The sequence below is a fragment of the Salmo trutta genome, unplaced genomic scaffold (assembly GCF_901001165.1).
Source record: "Salmo trutta unplaced genomic scaffold, fSalTru1.1, whole genome shotgun sequence".
NCBI lineage: Eukaryota > Metazoa > Chordata > Actinopteri > Salmoniformes > Salmonidae > Salmo > Salmo trutta.
In genome coordinates, this window is record NW_021822340.1 from 601,106 (window position 1) to 627,196 (window position 26,091).

General features: G+C 44.5%; 2 protein-coding genes across 6 annotated transcripts; both read left to right on the forward strand.

Moving 5' to 3' along the window:
* Window positions 1-361: 361 nt before the first annotated feature.
* LOC115181887 (uncharacterized) lies at window positions 362-12,851 on the forward strand. 4 transcript variants are annotated; one of them, XM_029743575.1, is made up of 6 exons: window positions 362-526; window positions 1,175-1,231; window positions 1,552-1,684; window positions 1,933-2,150; window positions 4,550-4,666; window positions 9,991-12,851. In XM_029743575.1, the coding sequence occupies exons 2-6, from the start codon at window positions 1,212-1,214 to the stop codon at window positions 11,288-11,290; spliced, it is 1,788 nt and encodes a 595-aa protein (XP_029599435.1). In that variant the 5' UTR covers window positions 362-526; window positions 1,175-1,211; the 3' UTR covers window positions 11,291-12,851. The 4 variants fall into 4 exon arrangements, with proteins under 4 accessions (XP_029599435.1, XP_029599434.1, XP_029599432.1 ...); XM_029743574.1 differs by having other exon boundaries at window positions 363-526; window positions 1,526-1,684; window positions 4,550-4,672; XM_029743572.1 differs by having other exon boundaries at window positions 363-526; window positions 4,550-4,672.
* Window positions 12,852-23,039: 10,188 nt separating this feature from the next.
* On the forward strand, window positions 23,040-25,632 carry LOC115181895 (uncharacterized). Of its 2 annotated transcripts, none has more exons than XM_029743586.1 (5): window positions 23,040-23,717; window positions 23,951-24,554; window positions 24,715-24,775; window positions 24,898-24,939; window positions 25,394-25,632. In XM_029743586.1, the coding sequence occupies exons 2-5, from the start codon at window positions 24,011-24,013 to the stop codon at window positions 25,458-25,460; spliced, it is 714 nt and encodes a 237-aa protein (XP_029599446.1). In that variant the 5' UTR covers window positions 23,040-23,717; window positions 23,951-24,010; the 3' UTR covers window positions 25,461-25,632. The 2 variants fall into 2 exon arrangements, with proteins under 2 accessions (XP_029599446.1, XP_029599447.1); XM_029743587.1 differs by having other exon boundaries at window positions 23,041-23,717; window positions 24,904-24,939.
* Window positions 25,633-26,091: the final 459 nt, after the last annotated feature.

Here is a 26,091-nt window from a genome sequence, read left to right on the forward strand (position 1 = left end):
CTGTTCCTTCAGACGGAGTGGTCCCTGTTCCTTTAGACGGAGTGATCCCTGTTCCTTCAGACGGAGTGGTCCCTGTTCCTTCAGACGGAGTGGTCCCTGTTCCTTCAGACGGAGTGGTCCCTGTTCCTTTAGACGGAGTGGTCCCTGTTCCTTTAGACGGAGTGGTCCCTGTTCCTTTAGACGGAGTGGTCCCTGTTCCTTCAGACTGAGTAGTCCCTGTTTTGTGTGGGGTCTTATTGAAGGAGTACGGCCAGCCCCTAGCCCTGATATGGCTAGCTTAGGATGTCATAGATAGCTACACTCTTAGGAAAAAAAGGTTCCAAAAGTTTTATTTGGCTGTCCCCATAGAAGAACCAATCAGCAGCAGTGGGGTGGCTTAATAACTAGGACTTTAGAGCTGACCTATCCCCTCAGTGTTAGTTCACAGTGTTCTCTGCAAGAGGTAGGAGGGGGCAGGCAGCAAGAGACTCAACACTTTACCTCCCACTATCCACCCTGCTCAACGGCTGACATGACCAGCACTCGGGTACGTCTCACTACTGAACTTTACACAGTAACTTAGCTCAGTGTCTTTAAGGTAGATGTATGCTATAGCTTTATTCTGCAGAAATGCTAAGCACATTTCAGGTTGTTCTTCAACTCAAGAAAGAGCTTTGTCAAAGGCCAGACATCTGATTTTGTCTGAATACTCAGAATTATCATGAGGTTATAGGCAGCATTCCCTAGTTCATGTGAGGGTTAAGGACCACTTGAAATGACTTGACGGAGTATTTTGGAGGTTGTGTTTTGGGAGAGAGACGGGAGAGGACCAGATACAACCGGTTATTTCATGGCAAATTTTAAACTTAATCAACAATTTACCTTTAAAAACACAAACTGGGTTAATTTAAAAGACTTCTCTTGAATCAGTTTGTCAGATTAACACCCAAGCAATCATTAAACATGTTTTCCTATGCCTAGAGCTGGAATTAATGCAGCAAAATGCTATTTATATGCAAATAGCTTTCCGCACTAATAGAATCTTACCGGTGCTGCTGGCTTGGGTTGAAAGAATGAATAATTACCACAACAAAAAGACTCATTCTAATGAATAGGAATGTTTAGATTAATTCTCAGTTTGGAAACGTAATTTAAAGGTTTTTAAGCTATTTTCTGTCTCCCGCCTCTTCTACAGTAGATATGAGGACAACAGCAGCATCCTGAAACACTTCATGGAAGGAACAAGAGGCTGGTGAGTGTGTTTCCAATATATATAAATTGATGCAAAAAAAGTTTGAAGTTATGAGTTTGTATGTCTCTGAAGAACTTGTCCAATATCAGGATTGGATATACGTTGACGATAAACAACGTTTCTTTATCTCTAGGGAAGTTGTACACATACCACACAATATCAGGATTGGATATTCGTTGATGCTGCAGACAGTTTCAAGTTGTGACATCGTTTATTTCTAGAAAAGTTGTACAACGTAGCTTCATAGGTACCAACAATATATATATATAACCCTGTTTCCTTGTCCATTCTGAGGAAACATCCATGTCTCTTGTGGACAGGCCCTCTGATCAGCAGTACTTCCTTAAGATGCACCTCCCCAGGATCAAGAAGAGAACCCAATCACCCCACAGAGAGACCGTTTCCCCTGTCCTCTCATACTACTCAGAGCCAGCCTACCTGCAGCACCGTAAGGTAAAGTACAGGAAGCAGCAGCTAGTAAGTCATCTTCATACAGATACTATCCTCTCTTCTAACACTCTGGAATAGGGTTTAGGGAAAGCACAGACTTTTTGAAATGATCAATACACAGTGGTTGATTGTTAGATCTCAAATTGACCCCCAGTCTTCGACCCTCTACGTCCTTCCTGTAGATCTGGAAAGATCAGACAGAGCATCATATGAACACAAACACCCCCACTGTGTGTTTTCATTTTGTTCAGGATGTGACTAGAGATCTGGCCACGCTGCCTGGCGGAACGAGAAGAGGAGCGCTGGAGGAGGAAGACCAGGAAGAGACGCTGAGCCTACGGAGCATGCCCAGTATGAGAAGCACCCTGAGTCACGCCTCAAAGGTGAAAAGGTCACGGGGGTTCCCGAAGAGACACACCATCCCCGAGCTCAGACTGCCCCCTGTTACTAAGATTCATCCTGACCCCAGGTACTTCCTCACTTCTTTTATTGACATGTTTCTATCCAGACCACTCCTCAACATGCAACACTTCCTGTCCCTGAGGGAAAATGCTTTGGATTGAACTGGAGTCTATATAACCCCATGTCTATATGAGTCTATATAACCCCATGTCTATATGAGTCTATATAACCCCATGTCTATATGAGTCAATATAACACCATGTCCATATGAGTCTATATAACCCCATGTCTATATGAGTCAATATAACCCCATGTCTATATGAGTCAATATAACCCCATGTCTATATGAGTCAATATTACCCCATGTCTATATGAGTCTATATAACCCCATGTCTATATGAGTCAATATAACCCCATGTCTATATGAGTCTATATAACCCCATGTCTATATGAGTCTATATAACCCCATGTCTATATGAGTCTATATAACCCCATGTCTATATGAGTCTATATAACCCCATGTCTATATGAGTCTATATAACCCCATGTCTATATAACCCCATGTCTATATGAGTCAATATAACCCCATGTCTATATGAGTCAATATAACCCCATGTCTATATGAGTCAATATAACCCCATGTCTATATAACCCCATGTCTATATGAGTCTCTATAACCCCATGTCTATATGAGTCAATATAACCCCATGTCTATATGAGTCAATATAACCCCATGTCTATATGAGTCTATATAACCCCATGTCTATATGAGTCTATATAACCCCATGTCTATATGAGTCTATATAACCCCATGTCTATATGAGTCAATATAACCCCATGTCTATATGAGTCAATATAACCCCATGTCTATATGAGTCAATATAACCCCATGTCTATATGAGTCTATATAACCCCATGTCTATATGAGTCAATATAACCCCATGTCTATATGAGTCTATATAACCCCATGTCTATATGAGTCAATATAACCCCATGTCTATATGAGTCTATATAACCCCATGTCTATATGAGTCTATATAACCCCATGTCTATATGAGTCAATATAACCCCATGTCTATATGAGTCAATATAACCCCATGTCTATATGAGTCTATATAACCCCATGTCTATATGAGTCAATATAACCCCATGTCTATATGAGTCAATATAACCCCATGTCTATATAACCCCATGTCTATATGAGTCTCTATAACCCCATGTCTATATGAGTCAATATAACCCCATGTCTATATGAGTCAATATAACCCCATGTCTATATGAGTCTATATAACCCCATGTCTATATGAGTCTATATAACCCCATGTCTATATGAGTCTATATAACCCCATGTCTATATGAGTCAATATAACCCCATGTCTATATGAGTCAATATAACCCCATGTCTATATGAGTCAATATAACCCCATGTCTATATGAGTCTATATAACCCCATGTCTATATGAGTCAATATAACCCCATGTCTATATGAGTCTATATAACCCCATGTCTATATGAGTCAATATAACCCCATGTCTATATGAGTCTATATAACCCCATGTCTATATGAGTCTATATAACCCCATGTCTATATGAGTCAATATAACCCCATGTCTATATGAGTCAATATAACCCCATGTCTATATGAGTCTATATAACCCCATGTCTATATGAGTCTATATAACCCCATGTCTATATGAGTCTATATAACCCCATGTCTATATAACCCCATGTCTATATGAGTCTATATAACCCCATGTCTATATGAGTCAATATAACCCCATGTCTATATGAGTCAATATAACCCCATGTCTATATGAGTCAATATAACCCCATGTCTGTATGAGTCAATATAACCCCATGTCTATATGAGTCAATATAACCCCATGTCTATACACTTAGTATACCAAACATTAGGAACACCTTAATATTGAGTTGCACCCCTCCCCCTTTTGCACTCAGAACAGCCTCAATTCGGCGGGTCATGGACTCTACAAGGTGTCGAAAGCGTTCCACAGGGATGCTGGCCCATGTTGACTCCGAATGCTTCCCACAGTTGTGTCAAGTTGGCTGGATGTCCTTCGGGTGGTGGACAATTCTTGATACACACAGGAAACTGTTGAGTGTGTAAAAACCCAGCAGCTTTGCAGTTCTTGACACAAACCGGTGCACCTGGCACCTACTACCATACCCTGTTCAAAGGCACTTAAATATTTTGTCTTGCCCATTTACCCTCTGAATGGGACACACACACAATCCATGTCTCAATTGTCTCAAAGCTTAAAAATCATTTTTATACCTGTCTCCTCCCCTTCATCTACACTGATTGATGTGGATTTAACAAGTGAAATCAATAAGGGATCATAGCTTTCACCTGGAATCACCTGGTCAGTCTACAGTATGTAATGGAAAGAGCAGGTGTTCCTAATGTTTTATCACTCAGTGTATGTGTCTTTATGTTTGTCATAGAGCCAGTCTGGAATTGAGGGGAACTGGCTACCTGAGATGTTCCAGACTTCCACCCATCATCAAATCTACCAGAACCCATGAGCCTCTGCACCAGGAGAGACCCCCAGGTCCAGCTGGGTACAGGTTCGATACCTTTCTCCATGTAGGTTCTAACTAATTACTCACGACCCAATGTGAGGAAGAGGAGCTACTCACACAGTAAATCTACAGGGGAGTCAGGACACACCCCTGGGGGACCCCGCCTCAGTACTGCTCAGTCTCACGCTTCTCCCTCCCCAGGTATAGTCTACATACAGCAATCATCCCTCCCCAGGTATAGTCTACATACAGCAATCATCCCTCCCCAGGTATAGTCTACATACAGCAATCATCCCTCCCCAGGTGTAGTCTACATTCAGCAATCATCCCTCCCCAGGTATAGTCAACATACAGCAATCATCCCTCCCCAGGTATAGTCTACATACAGCAATCATCCCTCCCCAGGTATAGTCTACATACAGCAATCATCCCTCCCCAGGTATAGTCTACATACAGCAATCATCCCTCCCCAGGTATAGTCTACGTACAGCAATCATCCCTCCCCAGGTATAGTCTACATGCATACAGCAATCATCCCTCCCCAGGTATAGTCTACATGCATACAGCAATCATCCCTCCCCAGCTATAGTCTACATACATACAGCAATCATCCCTCCCCAGGTACAGTCTATATACATACAGCAATCATCCCTCCCCAGGTATAGTCTACATACATACATACAGCAATCATCCCTCACCAGGTATAGTCTACATACATACATACAGCAATCATCCCTCCCCAGGTATAGTCTATATACATACAGCAATCATCCCTCCCCAGGTATAGTCTATATACATACAGCAATCATCCCTCACCAGGTATAGTCTATATACATACAGCAATCATCCCTTCCCAGGTGTAGTCTACATACATACAGCAATCATCCCTCCCCAGGTATAGTCTACATACATACAGCAATCATCCCTCCCCAGGTATAGTCTACATACATACAGCAATCATCCCTTCCCAGGTATAGTCTATATACAGCAATCATCCCTCCCCAGGTATAGTCTATATACAGCAATCATCCCTCCCCAGGTATAGTCTATATACATACAGCAATCATCCCTCCCCAGGTATAGTCTATATACATACAGCAATCATCCCTCCCCAGGTATAGTCTATATACAGCAATCATCCCTCCCCAGGCATAGTCTACATACATACAGCAATCATCCCTCCCCAGGTATAGTCTACATACATACAGCAATCATCCCTCCCCAGGTGTAGTCTACATACATACAGCAATCATCCCTCCCCAGGTATAGTCTATATACATACAGCAATCATCCCTCCCCAGGTATAGTCTATATACATACAGCAATCATCCCTCCCCAGGTATAGTCTATATACATACAGTAATCATCCCTCCCCAGGTGTAGTCTATATACAGTAATCATCCCTCCCCAGGTATAGTCTATATACAGTAATCATCCCTCCCCAGGTGTAGTCTATATACAGTAATCATCCCTCCCCAGGTGTAGTCTATATACAGTAATCATCCCTCCCCAGGTATAGTCTATATACAGTAATCATCCCTCCCCAGGTATAGTCTACATACAGCAATCATCCCTCCCCAGGTATAGTCGACATACATACATACAGCAATCATCCCTCCCCAGGTATAGTCTATATACATACAGCAATCATCCCTCCCCAGGTATAGTCTATATACATTCAGCAATCATCCCTCCCCAGGTATAGTCTATATACATACAGCAATCATCCCTCCCCAGGTATAGTCTACATACAGCAATCATCCCTCACCAGGTATAGTCTATATACATACATCAATCATCCTTCCCCAGGTATAGTCTATATACAGCAATCATCCCTCCCCAGGCATAGTCTACATACATACAGCAATCATCCCTCCCCAGGTATAGTCTACATACATACAGCAATCATCCCTCCCCAGGTGTAGTCAACATACATACAGCAATCATCCCTCCCCAGGTGTAGTCTATATACATACAGCAATCATCCCTCCCCAGGTATAGTCTATATACATACAGCAATCATCCCTCCCCAGGTATAGTCTATATACAGCAATCATCCCTCCCCAGGCATAGTCTACATACATACAGCAATCATCCCTCCCCAGGTATAGTCTACATACATACAGCAATCATCCCTCCCCAGGTGTAGTCTACATACATACAGCAATCATCCCTCCCCAGGTATAGTCTATATACATACAGCAATCATCCCTCCCAGGTATAGTCTATATACAGTAATCATCCCTCCCCAGGTGTAGTCTATATACAGTAATCATCCCTCCCCAGGTATAGTCTACATACATACAGTAATCATCCCTCCCCAGGTATAGTCTACGTACAGTAATCATCCCTCCCCAGGTATAGTCTATATACAGTAATCATCCCTCCCCAGGTATAGTCTACGTACAGTAATCATCCCTCCCCAGGTGTAGTCTACGTACAGTAATCATCCCTCCCCAGGTATAGTCTACGTACAGTAATCATCCCTCCCCAGGTGTAGTCTACGTACAGTAATCATCCCTCCCCAGGTGTAGTCTACATACAGTAATCATCCCTCCCCAGGTATAGTCTGTATACAGTAATCATCCCTCCCCAGGTGTAGTCTACATACATACATACAGTAATCATCCCTCCCCAGGTGTAGTCTACATACAGCAATCATCCCTCCCCAGGTATAGTCTACATACAGTAATCATCCCTCCCCAGGTGTAGTCTACATACATACATACAGTAATCATCCCTCCCCAGGTGTAGTCTACATACAGCAATCAACTCTCCCCAGGTATAGTCTACGTACAGTAATCATCCCTCCCCAGGTATAGTCTACATACAGTAATCATCCCTCCCCAGGTATAGTCTACATACAGTAATCATCCCTCCCCAGGTGTAGTCTACATACAGTAATCATCCCTCCCCAGGTGTAGTCTACATACAGTAATCATCCCTCCCCAGGTACAGTCTACGTACAGTAATCATCCCTCCCCAGGTATAGTCTACGTACAGTAATCAGTTTTTCACAGCTTTAGCTCCTCTAAATATGAGTGGCTTGTTGGTTAAATTCACGGCATCAAATGAAAAGAGAGGTGAAGAGGAGAAAGAAGTGCCTAGTCAATATCTCCGGCAGCAGACATATGCAGTTTCATTTTCTGCTTATTAATGATTTAAAGGCTGGTTAGTCTGCTGCCTGAGGCAGGAGGAGAAGGGGGAAGCAGGGCGGAAAGAGAGGGAGGCAGGGGGAGAGGAGCTCTGCAACATTCATTTGTCTATCTGGTGAGGGAAAGAAGGAGAGAGCAGTTGGAGAGAGAGGTTAAGAGCCTGAGCGGAACTGGAGAGTTGTGAGGGCCATGCAGATTACACACTCATACAGACACACACACACAGACACACAGACACACAGACACACAGACACACACACACACACACACACACACACACACACACACACACACACACACACACACACACACACACACACACACACACACACACACACACACACACACACACACACAACACAAACACAAACACAAACACAACACAATCACCTCTAGCATGGAACCCAGTTGGACTAATAAAATGGGCGTAAAGTGGCTCAATATGAAATGAAAAGGAAGTGCTTCTGGAATGCAAACAGCCAATACGGAGGGCTAGCTTTCTGTCAAACAGCCAATACGGAGGGCTAGCTTTCTGTCAAACAGCCAATACGGAGGGCTAGCTTTCTGTCAAACAGCCAACACGGAGGGCTAGCTTTCTGTCAAACAGCCAACACGGAGGGCTAGCTTTCTGTCAAACAGCCAACACGGAGGGCTAGCTTTCTGTCAAACAGTCAATACGGAGGGCTAGCTTTCTGTCAAACAGTCAATACGGAGGGCTAGCTTTCTGTCAAACAGTCAATACGGAGGGCTAGCTTTCTGTCAAACAGCCAACACGGAGGGCTAGCTTTCTGTCAAACAGTCAATACGGAGGGCTAGCTTTCTGTCAAACAGTCAATACGGAGGGCTAGCTTTCTGTCAAACAGTCAATACGGAGGGCTAGCTTTCTGTCAAACAGCCAACACGGAGGGCTAGCTTTCTGTCAACAGCCAACACGGAGGCTCTGTCAAACAGCCAACACGGAGGGCTAGCTTTCTGTCAAACAGCCAACACGGAGGGCTAGCTTTCTGTCAAACAGCCAACACGGAGGGCTAGCTTTCTGTCAAACAGCCAACACGGAGGGCTAGCTTTCTGTCATACAGCCAACACGGAGGGCTAGCTTTCTGTCAAACAGCCAACACGGAGGGCTAGCTTTCTGTCAAACAGCCAACACGGAGGGCTAGCTTTCTGTCAAACAGCCAATACGGAGGGCTAGCTTTCTGTCAAACAGCCAACACGGAGGGCTAGCTTTCTGTCAAACAGCCAACACGGAGGGCTAGCTTTCTGTCAAACAGCCAACACGGAGGGCTAGCTTTCTGTCAAACAGCCAACACGGAGGGCTAGCTTTCTGTCAAACAGCCAACACGGAGGGCTAGCTTTCTGTCAAACAGTCAATACGGAGGGCTAGCTTTCTGTCAAACAGCCAACACGGAGGGCTAGCTTTCTGTCAAACAGCCAACACGGAGGGCTAGCTTTCTGTCATACAGCCAACACGGAGGGCTAGCTTTCTGTCATACAGCCAACACGGAGGGCTAGCTTTCTGTCATACAGCCAACACGGAGGGCTAGCTTTCTGTCAAACAGCCAACACGGAGGGCTAGCTTTCTGTCAAACAGCCAACACGGAGGGCTAGCTTTCTGTCAAACAGCCAACACGGAGGGCTAGCTTTCTCGTAAAGCCTGAAATTAGGTTCTTAATTTAATACTATCTACATCACCTCGGGTTTACCAGAGTGCATTTCATAATGTCTCCATTTTGCCCAAAATAATTTATTTACTATAAGTGATATTGGAGTTTCGATGTTCCTTTGAATAAAGTTAAAATGTCAAAGCATCATTAGTGGAACGAACAAACTGCTGGGGATTCAATATTTTATCGGTCTTTTATTGAATTGAGATATCCACCCCTAACACAATAATGAGAAGATTCAGAACAATTCATAAAACAGAGGATGGATCTCTCCAGGGGTATAAAACACGGAGCTAGTTTAGGAGAATATACTGTGCTGCTGTGTTCACTCTGCAAACTGACTCTGACATTAATGTCAATGTACAACATTTATACTACAATTTACAGCCATTTTCACAGAGAAAATATGACATCTCTTTAAACATGTTAGAAATCAGAGCCCCTACATGTTGTCCTTGTTGTCTCTGTATCTCTCTGATTTGCATGATGGTAAGACTGAATTCTCAGTCTCAATTCACATTTTGTCTATCACCTGTTGCTGTAGGCCTGAGAAGAAGGGAGATGTCCCCCCTGGACTTCCAGAGAAGGAGGCTGTTGGTCTGAAGAAGAAGGGAGACGTCCCCCCTGGACTTCCAGAGAAGGAGGCTGTTGGTCTGAAGAAGCAGGGAGACGTCCCCCCTGGACTTCCAGAGAAGGAGGCTGTTGGTCTGAAGAAGCAGGGAGACGTCCCCCCTGGACTTCCAGAGAAGGAGGCTGTTGGTCTGAAGAAGCAGGGAGATGTCCCCCCTGGACTTCCAGAGAAGGAGGCTGTTGGTCTGAAGAAGCAGGGAGACGTCCCCCCTGGACTTCCAGAGAAGAAGGCTGTTGGTCTGAAGAAGAGTTTTAATAATGAGGACCTCCTCGAAGTACCTGTTGTGACCATGTCCAAGGTCATTTCTGATCAACCTCCACCCAAGACCCAACGCATCACGTTCCACAGCCCCGTGCTGCAGGCAGTGTACCCCATCACCCCTGACAATGAAACACAAACCAGGAAGGCAGAGGAAGATAGAAAACCCCTGTATCCCAGAGTCCTCTCTTCTACACCCACCTGTGCTATATATAACACCATCGGTCCTGAGAATGTATACAGATTCCAGCCACACCTTCTGAGAGATAACCCCCCTCCATACTCCTCTGAGTGGACCGATCCAAAGGCTTTAACCCAAGGAAGGACTGAGTGGACTGAACCAAGGGCTCCAACCCAGGGGAGGAAAGAGATGCTGTTGATCAGACTGAGCATCACATGGTCCAAGGCCGAGAACAGCAGCAACCTGAGACAGCCACAGTCCCAGTCTCAGCTCCAGCGTTGCCCCATCCGTCCTCTGAAACCAGCCCTGAGAAGACTGCCCATCTCCAACACAAGGAGGCTGAGGGACTGTGGGAGACGGGGGACGACGTTGGGGTGTCTGTGGGAGGAGGAGGAGGGGTGTGTCCCAGCCCCGGTCCCAGTCCAGCCTGGGTTACTGGAGCCCTTTACAGGGTTCAAAGAGCACCTCTGTCGCCAGCTTCTCCACTCCCCCACCCCCCTGGCCCAGCTTCTGGAGAAGGCCTCCGAGGGAGACCATATAGACAGACAGGCAGACAGACAGGTAGACAGACCAGTAGATAGACAGATAATGTCCCAGGTTCCTCAGGTGCATACCCTCCAGACCCCCTGCAGTACTCTGCCAGCCCATACCGTGCAGCTGTCTGGATCTCAGGGTCCAGGAGGGGCTCTGCCCAGAATCACCATGACCAGACCAACTCCTTCCCCCAAACTCCCCCTCCTTCAGTCACACAATAAGAACAGGCATGCAGCATAGACAGACAGACAGACAGACAGACAGACAGACAGACAGACAGACAGACAGACAGACAGACAGACAGACAGACAGACAGACAGACAGACAGACAGACAGACAGACAGACTATTTTACATGGAACTGTCAACCTACAGTGGTGTTCTAACTAGAAACCATCAATCTACAGGCCTGTTCTATCATGGAACCGTCACTCTACAGGCCTGTTTTAACATGGAACCGTCACTCTACAGGCCTGTTCTACCATGGAACCGTCACTCTACAGGCCTGTTCTACCATGGAACCGTCACTCTACAGGCCTGTTCTACCATGGAACCGTCACTCTACAGGCCTGTTCTACCATGGAACCGTCACTCTACAGGCCTGTTCTACCATGGAACCGTCACTCTACAGGCCTGTTCTACCATGGAACCGTCACTCTACAGGCCTGTTTTAACATGGAACCGTCAATCTACAGGCCTGTTCTACCATGGAACCGTCACTCTACAGGCCTGTTCTACCATGGAAACGTCAATCTTTAGGGGCGCCGAGACACAGCCCTGGGGGACTCTGCCTTCAGCACTGCTAATAAGGAGGATAATTGTTTTAGCTATACAGGATTGCTACGGCCTGGTCTGCTGAGACGAGCACAATCCCAACGTCAATGACTATAGATCAGGCCTTGACTGAGTCCCTATTTCGTATAGAGTTGCACTACTTCTGACCAGAGCCCTATGGGCCCTATTTAGGAGGCATGCCTCGTCTCTGTGGTGTCTGGACTGACCATGCTGTGTGTTGTAGTGGTGTGAGAGAGAGTTGTTTGTTAGCTGTGACAAGACTGAAAAGTCTGTAAAATATATGTCCTGTGTAGTTAGCTGCTACATTCTGTTCTCTATGTCCTGTGTAGTTAGCTGCTACATTCTGTTCTCTATGTCCTGTGTAGTTAGCTGCTACATTCTGTTCTCTATGTCCTGTGTAGTTAGCTGCTACATTCTGTTCTCTATGTCCTGTGTAGTTAGTTGCTACATTCTGTTCTCTATGTCCTGTGTAGTTAGCTGCTACATTCTGTTCTCTATGTCCTGTGTAGTTAGCTGCTACATTCTGTTCTCTATGTCCTGTGTAGTTAGCTGCTACATTCTGTTCTCTATGTCCTGTGTAGTTAGCTGCTACATTCTGTTCTCTATGTCCTGTGTAGTTAGCTGCTACATTCTGTTCTCTATGTCCTGTGTAGTTAGCTGCTACATTCTGTTCTCTATGTCCTGTGTAGTTAGCTGCTACATTCTGTTCTCTATGTCCTGTGTAGTTAGCTGCTACATTCTGTTCTCTTTATGACAAGTTGGCTTGTGAAGATCACTCTGTCAATGCATGACGTTTTTGTAGTTGTTATCTCGACAAATCCTCTATTTTGGAGAGCACCATTTTATTCTGTATGCTGATTATTATATTACCATTGTAATATGTATCCCCCCCTTACATTTCCATGTGTTGAATTGCGACAACGGTTTCTTAACCAACATTCACTAAAATGTTTCTTTACATGACGATTTTCTCTATTGAAGAAATAAACATTTGCTTCTATAAGCTATAATGGACATCATATGTTGTCAAGATAAGCAATAATTCGGGAGGGAGGGAGAGAGGGAGGGAGAGAGGGAGGGAGAGAGGGAGGGAGGTTGAGAGGGAGGGAGAGAGAGAGAGGGAGGGAGAGAGAGAACGAGCTGGGTTTTCAGCAACACAGACACTGGAGTCAATCCCTGGTTTAACACTCGGATAGTCTGGTCAGTCATTAGCCAGCAGACTGGTCTCCCGGGGCCTGGGAGAAAGGCCCCCTACTGCGGACACAACATTCTCTACATTCCTGACTAGAACAGGGACAGGGTGTGGGCCCCTACAACAGAGCTAGGGTGGGAGGAGCAGGGTGGGTCCTATGAGCCCTGGTCTAAAGTAGTGCACTATATACAGTGAGGGAATAAAAGTATTTGATCCCCTGCTGATTTTGTACGTTTGCCCACTGACAAAGAAATGATCAGTCTATAATTTTAATGGTAGGTTTATTTGAACAGTGAGAGACAGAATAACAACAAAATAATCCAGAAAAACGCATGTCAAAAATGTTAAATTGATTTGCATTTTAATGAGGGAAATAAGTACTTGACCCCCTCTGCAAAACATGATTTAGTACTTGGTGGCAAAACCCTTGTTGGATATCAGAGGTCAGATGTTTCTTGTAGTAGGCCACCAGGTTTGCACACATCTCAGGAGGGATTTTGTCCCACTCCTCTTTGCAGATCTTCTCCAAGTCATTAAGGTTTTGAGGCTGACGTTTGGCAACTCGAACCTTCAGTTCCCTCCACAGATTTTCTATGGGATTAAGGTCTGGAGACTGGCTAGGCCACTCCAGGACCTTAATGTGCATCTTCTTGAGCCACTCCTTTGTTGCCTTGGCCGTGTGTTCTGGGTCATTGTCATGCTGGAATACCCACCCACGACCCATTTTCAATGCCCTGGCTGAGGGAAGGAGGTTCTCACCCAAGATTTGACGGTACATGGCCCCGTCCATCGTCCCTTTGATGCGGTGAAGTTGTCCTGTCCCCTTAGCAGAAAAACACCCCCAAAGCATAATGTTTCCACCTCCATGTTTGACGGTGGGGATGGTGTTCTTGGGGTCATAGGCAGCATTCCTCCTCCTCCAAACATGGCGAGTTGAGTTGATGCCAAATAGTTCAATTTTGGTCTCATCTGACCACAACACTTTCACCCAGTTGTCCTCTGAATCATTCAGATGTTCATTGGCAAACTTCAGACAGGCATGTATATGTGCTTTCTTGAGCAGGGGCACCTTGCGGGCGATGCAGGATTTCAGACCTTCACGGCGTAGTGTGTTACCAATTGTTTTCTTGGTGACTATGGTCCCAGCTGCCTTGAGATCATTGACAAGATCCTCATGTGTAGTTCTGTGCTGATTCCTCACCGTTCTCATGATCATTGCAACTCCACGAGGTGAGATCTTGCATGGAGCCCCAGGCCGAGGGAGATTGACAGTTATTTTGTGTTTCTTCCATTTGCGAATAATCGCACCAACTGTTGTCACCTTCTCACCAAGCTGCTTGGCGATGGTCTTGTAGCCCATTCCAGCCTTGTGTAGGTCTACAATCTTGTCCCTGACATCCTTGGAGAGCTCTTTGGTCTTGGCCATGGTGGAGAGTTTGGAAACTAATTGATTGATTGCTTCTGTGGACAGGTGTCTTTTATACAGGTAACAAACTGAGATTAGGAGCACTCCCTTTAAGAGTGTGCTCCTAATCTCAGCTCGTTACCTGTATAAAAGACACCTGGGAGCCAGAAATCTTTCTGATTGAGTGGGGGTCAAATACATATTTCCCTCATTAAAATGCAAATCAATTTAACATTTTTGACATGTGTTTTTCTGGATTTTTTTTTTGTTATTCTGTCTCTCACTGTTCAAATAAACCAACTATTAAAATTATAGACTGGTCATTTCTTTGTCAGTGGGCAAACGTACAAAATCAGCAGGGGGTAAAATACTTTTTTCCCTCACTGTAGGGAATAGGGCTCTGGTCTAAAGTAGTGCACTATATAGGGAATAGGGCTCTGGTCTAAAGTAGTGCACTATATAGGGAATAGGGCTCTGGTCTAAAGTAGTGCACTATATAGGGAATAGGGTTCTTTTTGAGGTGTAACCATGGTCTAATAGTGGTTAACTGGGATGAATCCATTTTAAAGGTCCCTAACTAGAACTACCAGTCCAGTAGTGGTGGAAACACCAGCAGCACGTCTGGAGATTCAACTGAACACCACTAGAGGGCAGTACTGGACTACTGTGAACTGGGATATCTGCTAGACCAGGCACAACACACCTCTAATGTACCTCAATCAACCACTGTGTGCGTGCATGTGGGCTTGAGAGAGAGAGGGACATAGACATAGAGAGAGAGAGAGAGGGCGAGAGAGACAGAGAGGGCGAGAGAGACAGAGAGGGCGAGAGAGACAGGGAGGGCGAGAGAGACAGAGAGGGCGAGAGAGACAGAGACATAGAGAGATTTTCTGGACAACACTAAACAAACAACACAAAGAATTATCTATCCAAAATGGAGATGTATGGATAAACCACTTCTCCAATCTTTTTGGCTCTATAACAAAGAATAAACAGCAAAAACATATACATGATCAAATACAAATCTTAGAATCAACTATTAAAAACAACCAGAACCCAGTGGATTCTCCAATTACATTGAATAAATTACAGGACAAAATACAAACCCTCCAACCCCAAAATGTTGAAATGTCTTTATTCTTTTGGAACTTTTGTTAGTGTCATGTTTACTGTTAAACAATAAAAAATTATCTACTTCAAAATCAAATCAAACTTTATTTGTGACATGCGCCAAATACAACAAGTGTAGACTTTACCGTGAAACGCTTACTTACAAGCCCTTAACCAACAATGCAGTTCAAGAAAGAGTTAAGAAAATATTTACCAAAAGAAACCATAAAAACAACACGATAATGACAGTGACAAGACAACCATAATAAATGGAGGATGATTGACTGGACAATACTCAACCAGACAGACAATACAACAACATTTGGACAAGACAGTTATCAGTAATCGTATGGTGTAGCGGGATGCAATGAAAAATAAGGTCATATTGTTTCATTCCATGGGATATGGAGCATTTTCCCCTTATAGTAACATACAGCGCATTCGGAATGTATTCAGACCCCTTGACTTTTTCCACATTTTGTTATGTTACAGCCTAATTTTAAAATTGATTCAATTGTCCCCCACTCATTAATCTACACACAATACCCCATAATGACAAAGCGAAAACAGGTTTTTAGGAATGTTTGCAAATTGAGCAATCGGGGGAGAAAGGGCCTTGGTCAGGGAGGTGACCAAGAACCTGATGGTCACTCTGACAGAGCTCCAGAGTTCCTCTGTGGAGATGGGCTAACTTTCTAGAAGGAAAACCATCTCTGCAGCGCTCCACCGATCAGGCCTTTATGGTAGAGTGGCCAGACGTAAGCCACTCCTCAGTAAAAGGCACATGCCAAAAGTAACCTAAAGGACTCAGACCATGAGAAACAAGAATCTATGGTCTGATGAAACCAAGATTGAACTCTTTTTGGCACGAATGCCAAGCGTCACGTCTGGTGGAAACCTGTCAACATCCCTACGGTGAAGCATGGTGGTGGCAGCCATCATGCTGTGGGGATGTTTTTCAGTGGCAGGGACTGGGAGACTAGTCAGGATTGAGGGAAAGATGAACAGAGAAATCCTGCTCCAGAGCGCTCAGGACCTTACACTGGGGTGAAGGTTCATCATAAAACATGACAACGACCCTAAGCACACAGCCAAGACAACGCAGGAGTGGCTTCGGGACAAGTCTCTGAATTTCCTTGAGTGGCCCAGCCAGACTTGAACCCGGACTTGAACCCGAACTAATATCTTCATGCTCCCCATCCAATCTGACAGAGCTTGAGAGGATCTGCAGAGAAGAATGTGAGAAACTCCCTAAATACAGGTGTGCTTGTTGCATCATACCCAAGAAGACTCGAGGCTGTAATCGCTGCGAAAGGTGCTTCAACAAAGCACTGAGTAAAGAGTCTGAATACTTACGTAAATGTGATATTTTTATAAAACCTGTGTGTGCTTTGTCATTATGGGGTATTGTGGGTAGATTGAGGGGATCCGTTTTAGAATAGGGCTGTAACGTAACAAAATGTGGAAAAAGTCACAGGAATACTTTCCTTATGGTACTGTATGTTCATTTTAATTAATATTCTTGATACTATCCAACCAGAAGTTAAAGAATGGGATGAAGCCAGTGGTTCAGATGGTACTATCCAACCAGAAGTTAAAGAATGGGATGAAGCCAGTGGTTCAGATGGTACTATCCAACCAGAAGTTAAAGAATGGGATGAAGCCAGTGGTTCAGATGGTACTATCCAACCAGAAGTTAAAGAATGGGATGAAGCCAGTGGTTCAGATGATACTATCCAACCAGAAGTTAAAGAATGGGATGAAGCCAGTGGTTCAGATGGAACTATCCAACCAGAAGTTAAAGAATGGGATGAAGCCAGTGGTTCAGATGATACTATCCAACCAGAAGTTAAAGAATGGGATGAAGCCAGTGGTTCAGATGGAACTATCCAACCAGAAGTTAAAGAATGGGATGAAGCCAGTGGTTCAGATGATACTATCCAACCAGAAGTTAAAGAATGGGATGAAGCCAGTGGTTCAGATGGTACTATCCAACCAGAAGTTAAAGAATGGGATGAAGCCAGTGGTTCAGATGGTACTATCCAACCAGAAGTTAAAGAATGGGAGGAAGCCAGTGGTTCAGATGGTACTATCCAACCAGAAGTTAAAGAATGGGATGAAGCCAGTGGTTCAGATGGTACTATCCAACCAGAAGTTAAAGAATGGGATGAAGCCAGTGGTTCAGATGGAACTATCCAACCAGAAGTTAAAGAATGGGAGGAAGCCAGTGGTTCAGATGGTACTATCCAACCAGAAGTTAAAGACTGGGATGAAGCCAGGGTTCAGATGTACTATCCAACCAGAAGTTAAAGAATGGGTGGAAGCCAGTGGTTCAGATGGTACTATCCAACCAGAAGTTAAAGAATGGGAGGAAGCCAGTGGTTCAGATGGTACTATCCAACCAGAAGTTAAAGAATGGGATGAAGCCAGTGGTTCAGATGGTACTAACCAACCAGAAGTTAAAGAATGGGATGAAGCCAGTGGTTCAGATGGTACTATCCAACCAGAAGTTAAAGAATGGGATGAAGCCAGTGGTTCAGATGGTACTATCCAACCAGAAGTTAAAGAATGGGATGAAGCCAGTGGTTCGATTGGTACTATCCAACCAGAAGTTAAAGAATGGGATGAAGCAGTGGTTCAGATGGAACTATCCAACCAGAAGTTTAAAGATGGGATGAAGCCAGTGGTTCAGGATGGATACTATCCAACCAGAAGTTAAAGAATGGGATGAAGCCAGTGGTTCAGATGGTAACTATCCAACCAGAAGTAAAGAATGGGATGAAGCCAGTGGTTCAGATGATACTATCCAACCAGAAGTTAAAGAATGGGATGAAGCCAGTGGTTCAGATGGTACTATCCAACCAGAAGTTAAAGAATGGGATTGAAGCCAGTGGTTCAGATGGTACTATCCAACCAGAAGTTAAAGAATGGGATGAAGCCAGTGGTTCAGATGGAACTATCCAACCAGAAGTTAAAGAATGGGATGAAGCCAGTGGTTCAGATGGAACTATCCAACCAGAAGTTAAAGAATGGGAGGAAGCCAGTGGTTCAGATGGTACTATCCAACCAGAAGTTAAAGAATGGGATGAAGCCAGTGGTTCAGATGGTACTATCCAACCAGAAGTTAAAGAATGGATGAAGCCAGTGGTTCAGATGGTACTATCCAACCAGAAGTTAAAGAATGGGATGAAGCCAGTGGTTCAGATGGAAACTATCCAACCAGAAGTTAAAGAATGGGAGGAAGCCAGTGGTTCAGATGGTACTATCCAACCAGAAGTTAAAGAATGGGAGGAAGCCAGTGGTTCAGATGGTACTATCCAACCAGAAGTTAAAGAATGGGAGGAAGCCAGTGGTTCAGATGGTACTATCCAACCAGAAGTTAAAGAATGGGATGAAGCCAGTGGTTCAGATGGTACTATCCAACCAGAAGTTAAAGAATGGGATGAAGCCAGTTGATCAGATAGTACTATCCAACCAGAAGTTAAAGAATGGGAGGAAGCCAGTGGTTCAGATGGAACTATCCAACCAGAAGTTAAAGAATGGGATGAAGCCAGTGGTTCAGATGGAACTATCCAACCAGAAGTTAAAGAATGGGAGGAAGCCAGTGGTTCAGATGGTACTATCCAACCAGAAGTTAAAGAATGGGATGAAGCCAGTGGTTCAGATGGAACTATCCAACCAGAAGTTAAAGAATGGGAGGAAGCCAGTGGTTCAGATGGAACTATCCAACCAGAAGTTAAAGAATGGGAGGAAGCCAGTGGTTCAGATGGAACTATCCAACCAGAAGTTAAAGAATGGGAGGAAGCCAGTGGTTCAGATGGTACTATCCAACCAGAAGCCAGTGGTTCAGATGGTACTATCCAACCAGAAGTTAAAGAATGGGATGAAGCCAGTGGTTCAGATGGAACTATCCAACCAGAAGTTAAAGAATGGGAGGAAGCCAGTGGTTCAGATGGTACTATCCAACCAGAAGTTAAAGAATGGGATGAAGCCAGTGGATCAGATGGTACTATCCAACCAGAAGTTAAAGAATGGGAGGAAGCCAGTGGTTCAGATGGAACTATCCAACCAGAAGTTAAAGAATGGGAGGAAGCCAGTGGTTCAGATGGAACTATCCAACCAGAAGTTAAAGAATGGGAGGAAGCCAGTGGTTCAGATGGAACTATCCAACCAGAAGTTAAAGAATGGGATGAAGCCAGTGGTTCAGATGGTACTATCCAACCAGAAGTTAAAGAATGGGAGGAAGCCAGTGGTTCAGATGGTACTATCCAACCAGAAGTTAAAGAATGGGATGAAGCCAGTGGTTCAGATGGTACTATCCAACCAGAAGTTAAAGAATGGGATGAAGCCAGTGGTTCAGATGGTACTATCCAACCAGAAGTTAAAGAATGGGAGGAAGCCAGTGGTTCAGATGGAACTATCCAACCAGAAGTTAAAGAATGGGAGGAAGCCAGTGGTTCAGATGGTACTATCCAACCAGAAGTTAAAGAATGGGAGGAAGCCAGTGGTTCAGATGGAACTATCCAACCAGAAGTTAAGAATGGGAGGAAGCCAGTGGTTCAGATGGTACTATCCAACCAGAAGTTAAAGAATGGGAGGAAGCCAGTGGTTCAGATGGAACTATCCAACCAGAAGTTAAAGAATGGGAGGAAGCCAGTGGTTCAGATGGTACTATCCCAGCAGTAGATACATCTCCTATAAATGTTCATATCTGGTTGCGTTGACAACCAAACACAATTCAATATTACTTTTGTAATACAGCAAATATCTGAAAGTTAAGGCTATAATACAAACTAATGCAACATTCAACCTTTAAATGAACAACATCCGTGGTTACATGTTGAGGCTACAGTAACTACCTGGATACGTTTCTTCTGCTGTAATCTCATAGAGAGTGCACATTCCAGATAGCAGGTCATAGGTCATCACAGGTCTGTGGAGATCTTCACAAGAGGCTCTAATTATCTGTCAGGAATCTACAACAGCATTGATCACTTGCACCGTGTACTTTTAATGTCATCTCAACTACAACCCAGGTCATTAGGTTATTAGATGAAGCACAGTGATACCACGTTAATATGTTGTATCAATTAACTAAATACCTGACATTGTCTTCCCATTTCAACTTTGCTGCGCTTTTAAATGGTTGAAAGCATAGTAATAACACACTGGAAATTCAACTAACTTTTGGCTGTCTGAGTGGGTGAATATAGGTTGTAATTTCATTTATCTACTTCTAAACCAAATATTAACCAATTATCCACGTTTGTATTTATTTATTTAACCTTTATTTAACTAGGCAAGTCAGTTAAGAACAAATTCTTACTTACAATGACGGCCTGCCCCCGGCCAAACCTGGACGATGCCGGGCCAATTATGCACCGCCCTATGGGACTCCCAATCACGGCCGGATGTGATACATCCTGGAATCGAACCAGGGACTGTAGTGACACCTCTTGAACTGAGATGCAGTTCCTTAGACCGCTGCGTCACCCGGGAGCCATGACGTGCTGTGCCCAGTGGGTATTTAATTTGACTGTTTATTAGAAGACTCTTTCATTGATCCTTAAAGAGCTAAACCGAGCGAGGCTTTTATTTGACAACGTGTGAAATACCTTGATGGAGGCTGCATCCAGGGGTGGAGGGAAGACCTTGATGGAGGCTGCATCCAGGGGTGGAGGGAAGACCTTGATGGAGGCTGCATCCAGGGGTGGAGGGAAGACCTTGATGGAGGCTGCATCCAGGGGTGGAGGGGAAGACCTTGATGGAGGCTGCATCCAGGGGTGGAGGGAAGACCTTGATGGAGGCTGCATCCAGGGGTGGAGGGGAAGACCTTGATGGAGGCTGCATCCAGGGGTGGAGGGGAAGACCTTGATGGAGGCTGCATCATGGGTGGAGGGAAGACCTTGATGGAGGCTGCATCCAGGGGTGGAGGGGAAGACCTTGATGGAGGCTGCATCCAGGGGTGGAGGGAAAGACCTACAAAAGTAACAATCAGTATCTGGTGTGGCCACCAGCTGCATTAAGTACTGCAGTGCATCTCCTCCTCATGGACTGCACCAGATTTGCCAGTTCTTGCTGTGAGATGTTACCCCGCTCATCCACCAGGGCACCTGCAAGTTCCAGGACATTTCTGGAGGGAATGGCCCTAGCCCTCACCCTCCGATCCAACAGGTCCCAAACGTGCTCATTGGGATTGAGATCCGGGCTCTTTGCTGGCCATGGCAGAACACTGACATTCCTGTCTTGCAGGAAATCACGCAGAGAACGAGCAGTATGGCTGATGGCATTGTCATGCTGGAGGGTCATGTCAGGATGAGCCTGCAGGAAGGGTACCACATGAGGGAGGAGGATGTCTTCCCTGTAACGCACAGCGTTGAGATTGCCTGCAATGACAACAAGCTCAGTCCGATGATGCTGTGACACGCCGCCCCAGACCATGACGGACCCTCCACCTCCAAATCGATCCTGCTCCAGAGTACAGGCCTCAGTGTAATGCTCATTCCTTCGACTATAAACGCGAATCCAACCATCACCCTCGGTGAGACAAAACCACGACTCGTCAGTGAAGAGCACTTTTTGCCAGTCCTGTCTGGTCCAGCGACGGTGGGTTTGTGTCATAGGCGACGTTGTTGCCGGTGATGTCTGGTGAGGACCTGCCTTACAACAGGCCTACAAGCCCTCAGTCCAGCCTCTCTCAGCCTATTGCGGACAGTCTGAGCACTGATGGAGGGATTGTGCGTTCCTGATGTAACTCCGGCAGTTGTTGTTGCCATCCTGTACCTGTCCCGCAGGTGTGATGTTCGGATGTACCGATCCTGTGCAGGTGGTGTTACATGTGGTCTGTCACTGCGAGGACGATCAGCTGTCCGTCCTGTCTCCCTGTAGCGCTGTCTTAGGCGTCTCACAGTACGGACATTGCAATTTATTGCCCTGGCCACATCTGCAGTCCTCATGCCTCCTTGCAGCATGCCTAAGGCATGTTCACACAGATGAGCAGGGACCCAGGGCATCTTTCTTTTGGTGTTTTTCAGAGTCAGTAGAAAGGCCTCTTTAGTGTCCTATGTTTTCATAACTGTGACCTTAATTGCCTACCGTCTGTAAGCTGTTAGTGTCTTAACGACCGTTCCACAGGTGCATGTTCATTAATTGTTTATGGTTCATTGAACAAACATGGGAAACCATGTTTAAACCCTTTACAATGAAGATCTGTGAAGTTATTTGGATTTTTATGAATTATCTTTGAAAGACAGGGTCCTGAAAAAGGGACGTTTATTTTTTTTGCTGAGTTTGTCATTGACATGGTACCTTTTTGTATTGTTCCATTCCAGACATGTTATCCATCTGCAAACACAGTGTCCCTGACATGAACAGTACAGATGAATACAATGCATGAGAACAAACCACATTGATGGGTCTCACGTTACTCCTATATGTCATGTGATCAGTCAGAACAGGAAAATGAAAAGAATGCTATTTTTAGCTCTTGGTGAGGGTTTCGGTTTTCTCTCCGTTTCCAGAGATTACTTTTGGACACATACGTAGTGTTGTTATTAGGTGTGGCACATAGCGATTGAAGTTACCTGGTGATTGCAGTCATGTGGTCGTGAGATACCCGTGAGAGTTGTTTGACCTTATTGTGTGTCTAAAGTCTAAGCATCGTTTTCAGTAGGTCAAGGTGTAACTTATTTAACAAAGGAAAACCCTTTTGTTATACCATCACAAGGCAGTTTTTAAAGCATTTCCCTAAGGGGTCTGAACTGAGTGGTGAAACAAAATATTGGGTGGAGTTTTGTTACATTGACGTAGTCCTTTCACAGATTTCAGAGAGCCAGCTTTATTGCCTTACTTTAGATTAAAAAAACAAAAGGTAAGTACGAGTCTGGGTCACGTCACTCCCAAGAGGCTAGGGGCACCAAGAGTATATTTACTGTGCCACTGTGATCTTCTCGTCTCAATCGAGGAAAGACAAGCCGGACAGAGACAACATGAAGATGCAGATGTTGGTGGTGTTGGCTGTAGCAGCCTTGGTCCCCAGTCTGTCTGAGGGACGGATCCTCTCCAAATGTGAGCTGAAGAACTTGTTGGAGAAGGAGGCCCTCAAATTCAACCTGACTGGGGGAGCCGGAGTGAAGAACCTGACAAACAACGATTTTGTGGCTAAAAGTAAGTTACATTAGTTAGAACCCAATGGAGTTTTTTCCTTAAAGAAACAGGAATTATTTCTTAAATCCTGTGGACTGGTTTCGCAGAACACAGATTAAGCCTCATCCTGGACTAAGAAACACTTTAAATCGAGATTCTCAATTGAAATGGCTTTTTATTCGAAGACTAGTCTAAATCTGTGTATGGGGGGATCGGCCCTGATTAAGTAACACTCCATTTGTTGCCTCTTCCAGTCGTCTGCCACGTGGAGAAGGCCTCAGGTTTCAACACCAGTTTTGTGAGTGTTTGGAGGGATGATGACGGCCCTGATGTCCCTCCTACCCGTACCGAGCCCCCTCGTAGAAGGGGTAAGAGACATGCAGGGGATGATGTTGACCCTACCCACACTGCTAACAATGCTAACCATCCTACCCGCCCTAACCATCCTACCCCTCCTACCCACCCTACCCGTTCTGAGCCTTCTCCTAAGAGGGGTAAGAGACACGCCGGGGATGATGTCCACCCTACCCACCCTGCTAACAATGATAACCATCCTACCCGCCCTAACCATCCTACCAATCCTACCCGCCCTAACCATCCTACCCCCTAACCATCCTACCAATCCTACCCGCCCTAACCATCCTAACTATCCTACCCGCCTTACCCTTCCTACCCGCTCTGAGCCCCCTCCTAAGAGGGGTAAGAGACACGCTGGGAATCGCTTCACCTCAGGAGAGGAAGACTCCAGCGAAGAAGAGACCATGGGAACCCTCTTCGGCTTGTTCCAGCTGAGCGATCGTGTGATTTGTTCCTCGGGCTCAACGCCATCGCTGAACCTTTGCCAGATGAACTGCAGTGGTGAGTTCAATGTATTTGACCTATCGAAGAAAAAATACATGTATTAACGTGCTAAAGATGCACAACAGGATTATTGATAGAGTAGTTGGATGTTAGATTAAAATGGCTTGTGTGACAGTGTCAGTTATGCATCTCTGTTGGGCTTTTTGTTTCTCTCAAGCTTTGATTGACGACAACATAAGTGATGACTTAAACTGTGTGGCGACCATCAAACAGACAATGTAAGTGTTTGGCTTTGAGGTGGATGTTTTCTCTCCAGTTTCTTACTGTGTTAATATACTGTGTTTCAGCACAGAAATTCCTATTAACTTTTAAATTGTTTTTTTCTCTCTCATTCAAACGGGGAAAGTGGTCGCGGTCAACAAACAATGGCTCTAAAGAAAATGTAAGTATGCAAATTAAAAATGTGTATTTTACATTTTGTACATTTTATTTCCATCATATCAAAGTGAGTTTATTGGTTCGCATTCAATGTTTAAATGTGTGAAACATTCTATGAGAATGTCACTTTAGGATGTCATTTAGTGAATTTAGGGTGTCTTTTAGTGAATTTAGGATGTCCTTTAGTGAATTTAGGGTGTCTTTTAAGTGAATTTAGGGTGTCCTTTAGTGAATTTAGGGTGTCTTTTCGTTTATTTAGGGTGTCTTTTAGTGAATTTAGGATGTCCTTTAGTGAATTTAGGGTGTCCTTTAGTGAATTTAGGATGTCTTTTAGTGAATTTAGGATGTCTTTTAGTGAATTTAGGGTGTCTTTTCGTTTATTTAGGATGTCTTTTAGTGAATTTATGCAAGCACCTCTAGGGCTGTAACTGAATATGGACATTTTAATTATCTTGTAGGATCGATCTGCTCTTCCAGAAGGAATGTCTCGCGACGGTGGCCCCTAGCTACTTCTCCAAGTGTTGAAGTGTTGCGATGTTCCACGACAATCCCCCCCAATTGCAAAAAGATCTGAATTGGGCTGCCTGTGTAAATACAGCCATGGTGTGTAACAATTAGTCCTCATCAGCTTCATGTTAACAAAGTACACCGGAATAGAATGTAGCATGTAGAAAGAATAAAAATGAACATTACTTTCTTTTGGTTTGTTTCATTATCTGTTGTTGTTGTTGTTGAATTGCAAATAGCAGTTAAAGCAAGGCGTACCTTGCATTAACCACTGGGATAAACACACATGCACCCTTCAAACAGCACGTGGCCATGGCTAGAACGGATACAGCTTTTGTCAAATTTAAGTCAAAAGGTTATTTTTATATTTTTTTTTTTGCGTCTTAGCTAACCCAAACACTTTTCCTGACCTTAAACTCTTTTATTTTTTTTAAATCTGACACATTAATTATCCTAAAATGCTACGAAATGTCTAATCTGATGAAAGCTATATCCTTTTTTTAGTCAAAACTTAGCACATGGCACACAGGAGCCCAGTCAAGGCAGTCTTCCCACCTGGGTGTTTGGTTTACTCTTTTATGGGGTAACAGCATAGAGATGGAAAGAGGGGTCATATCTGGAAAATAACCTGTTTTTGCATGGACATTGC

Excerpts from the sequence above, each read along its gene's own strand:
- LOC115181887 (XM_029743572.1), top strand. The coding sequence starts at position 1,212 with ATGGAAGGAACAAGAGGCTG. Across the intron at positions 1,685-1,932 it reads CCTACCTGCAGCACCGTAAG|GATGTGACTAGAGATCTGGC; the intron begins GTAAAGTACAGG and ends CATTTTGTTCAG. Across the intron at positions 4,673-9,990 it reads CCAGGTCCAGCTGGGTACAG|GCCTGAGAAGAAGGGAGATG; the intron begins GTTCGATACCTT and ends CTGTTGCTGTAG.
- LOC115181895 (XM_029743586.1), top strand. The coding sequence starts at position 24,011 with ATGATGACGGCCCTGATGTCCCTCCTACCCGTACCGAGCCCCCTCGTA. Across the intron at positions 24,555-24,714 it reads TTGCCAGATGAACTGCAGTG|CTTTGATTGACGACAACATA; the intron begins GTGAGTTCAATG and ends GTTTCTCTCAAG. Across the intron at positions 24,940-25,393 it reads ACAATGGCTCTAAAGAAAAT|GATCGATCTGCTCTTCCAGA; the intron begins GTAAGTATGCAA and ends ATTATCTTGTAG.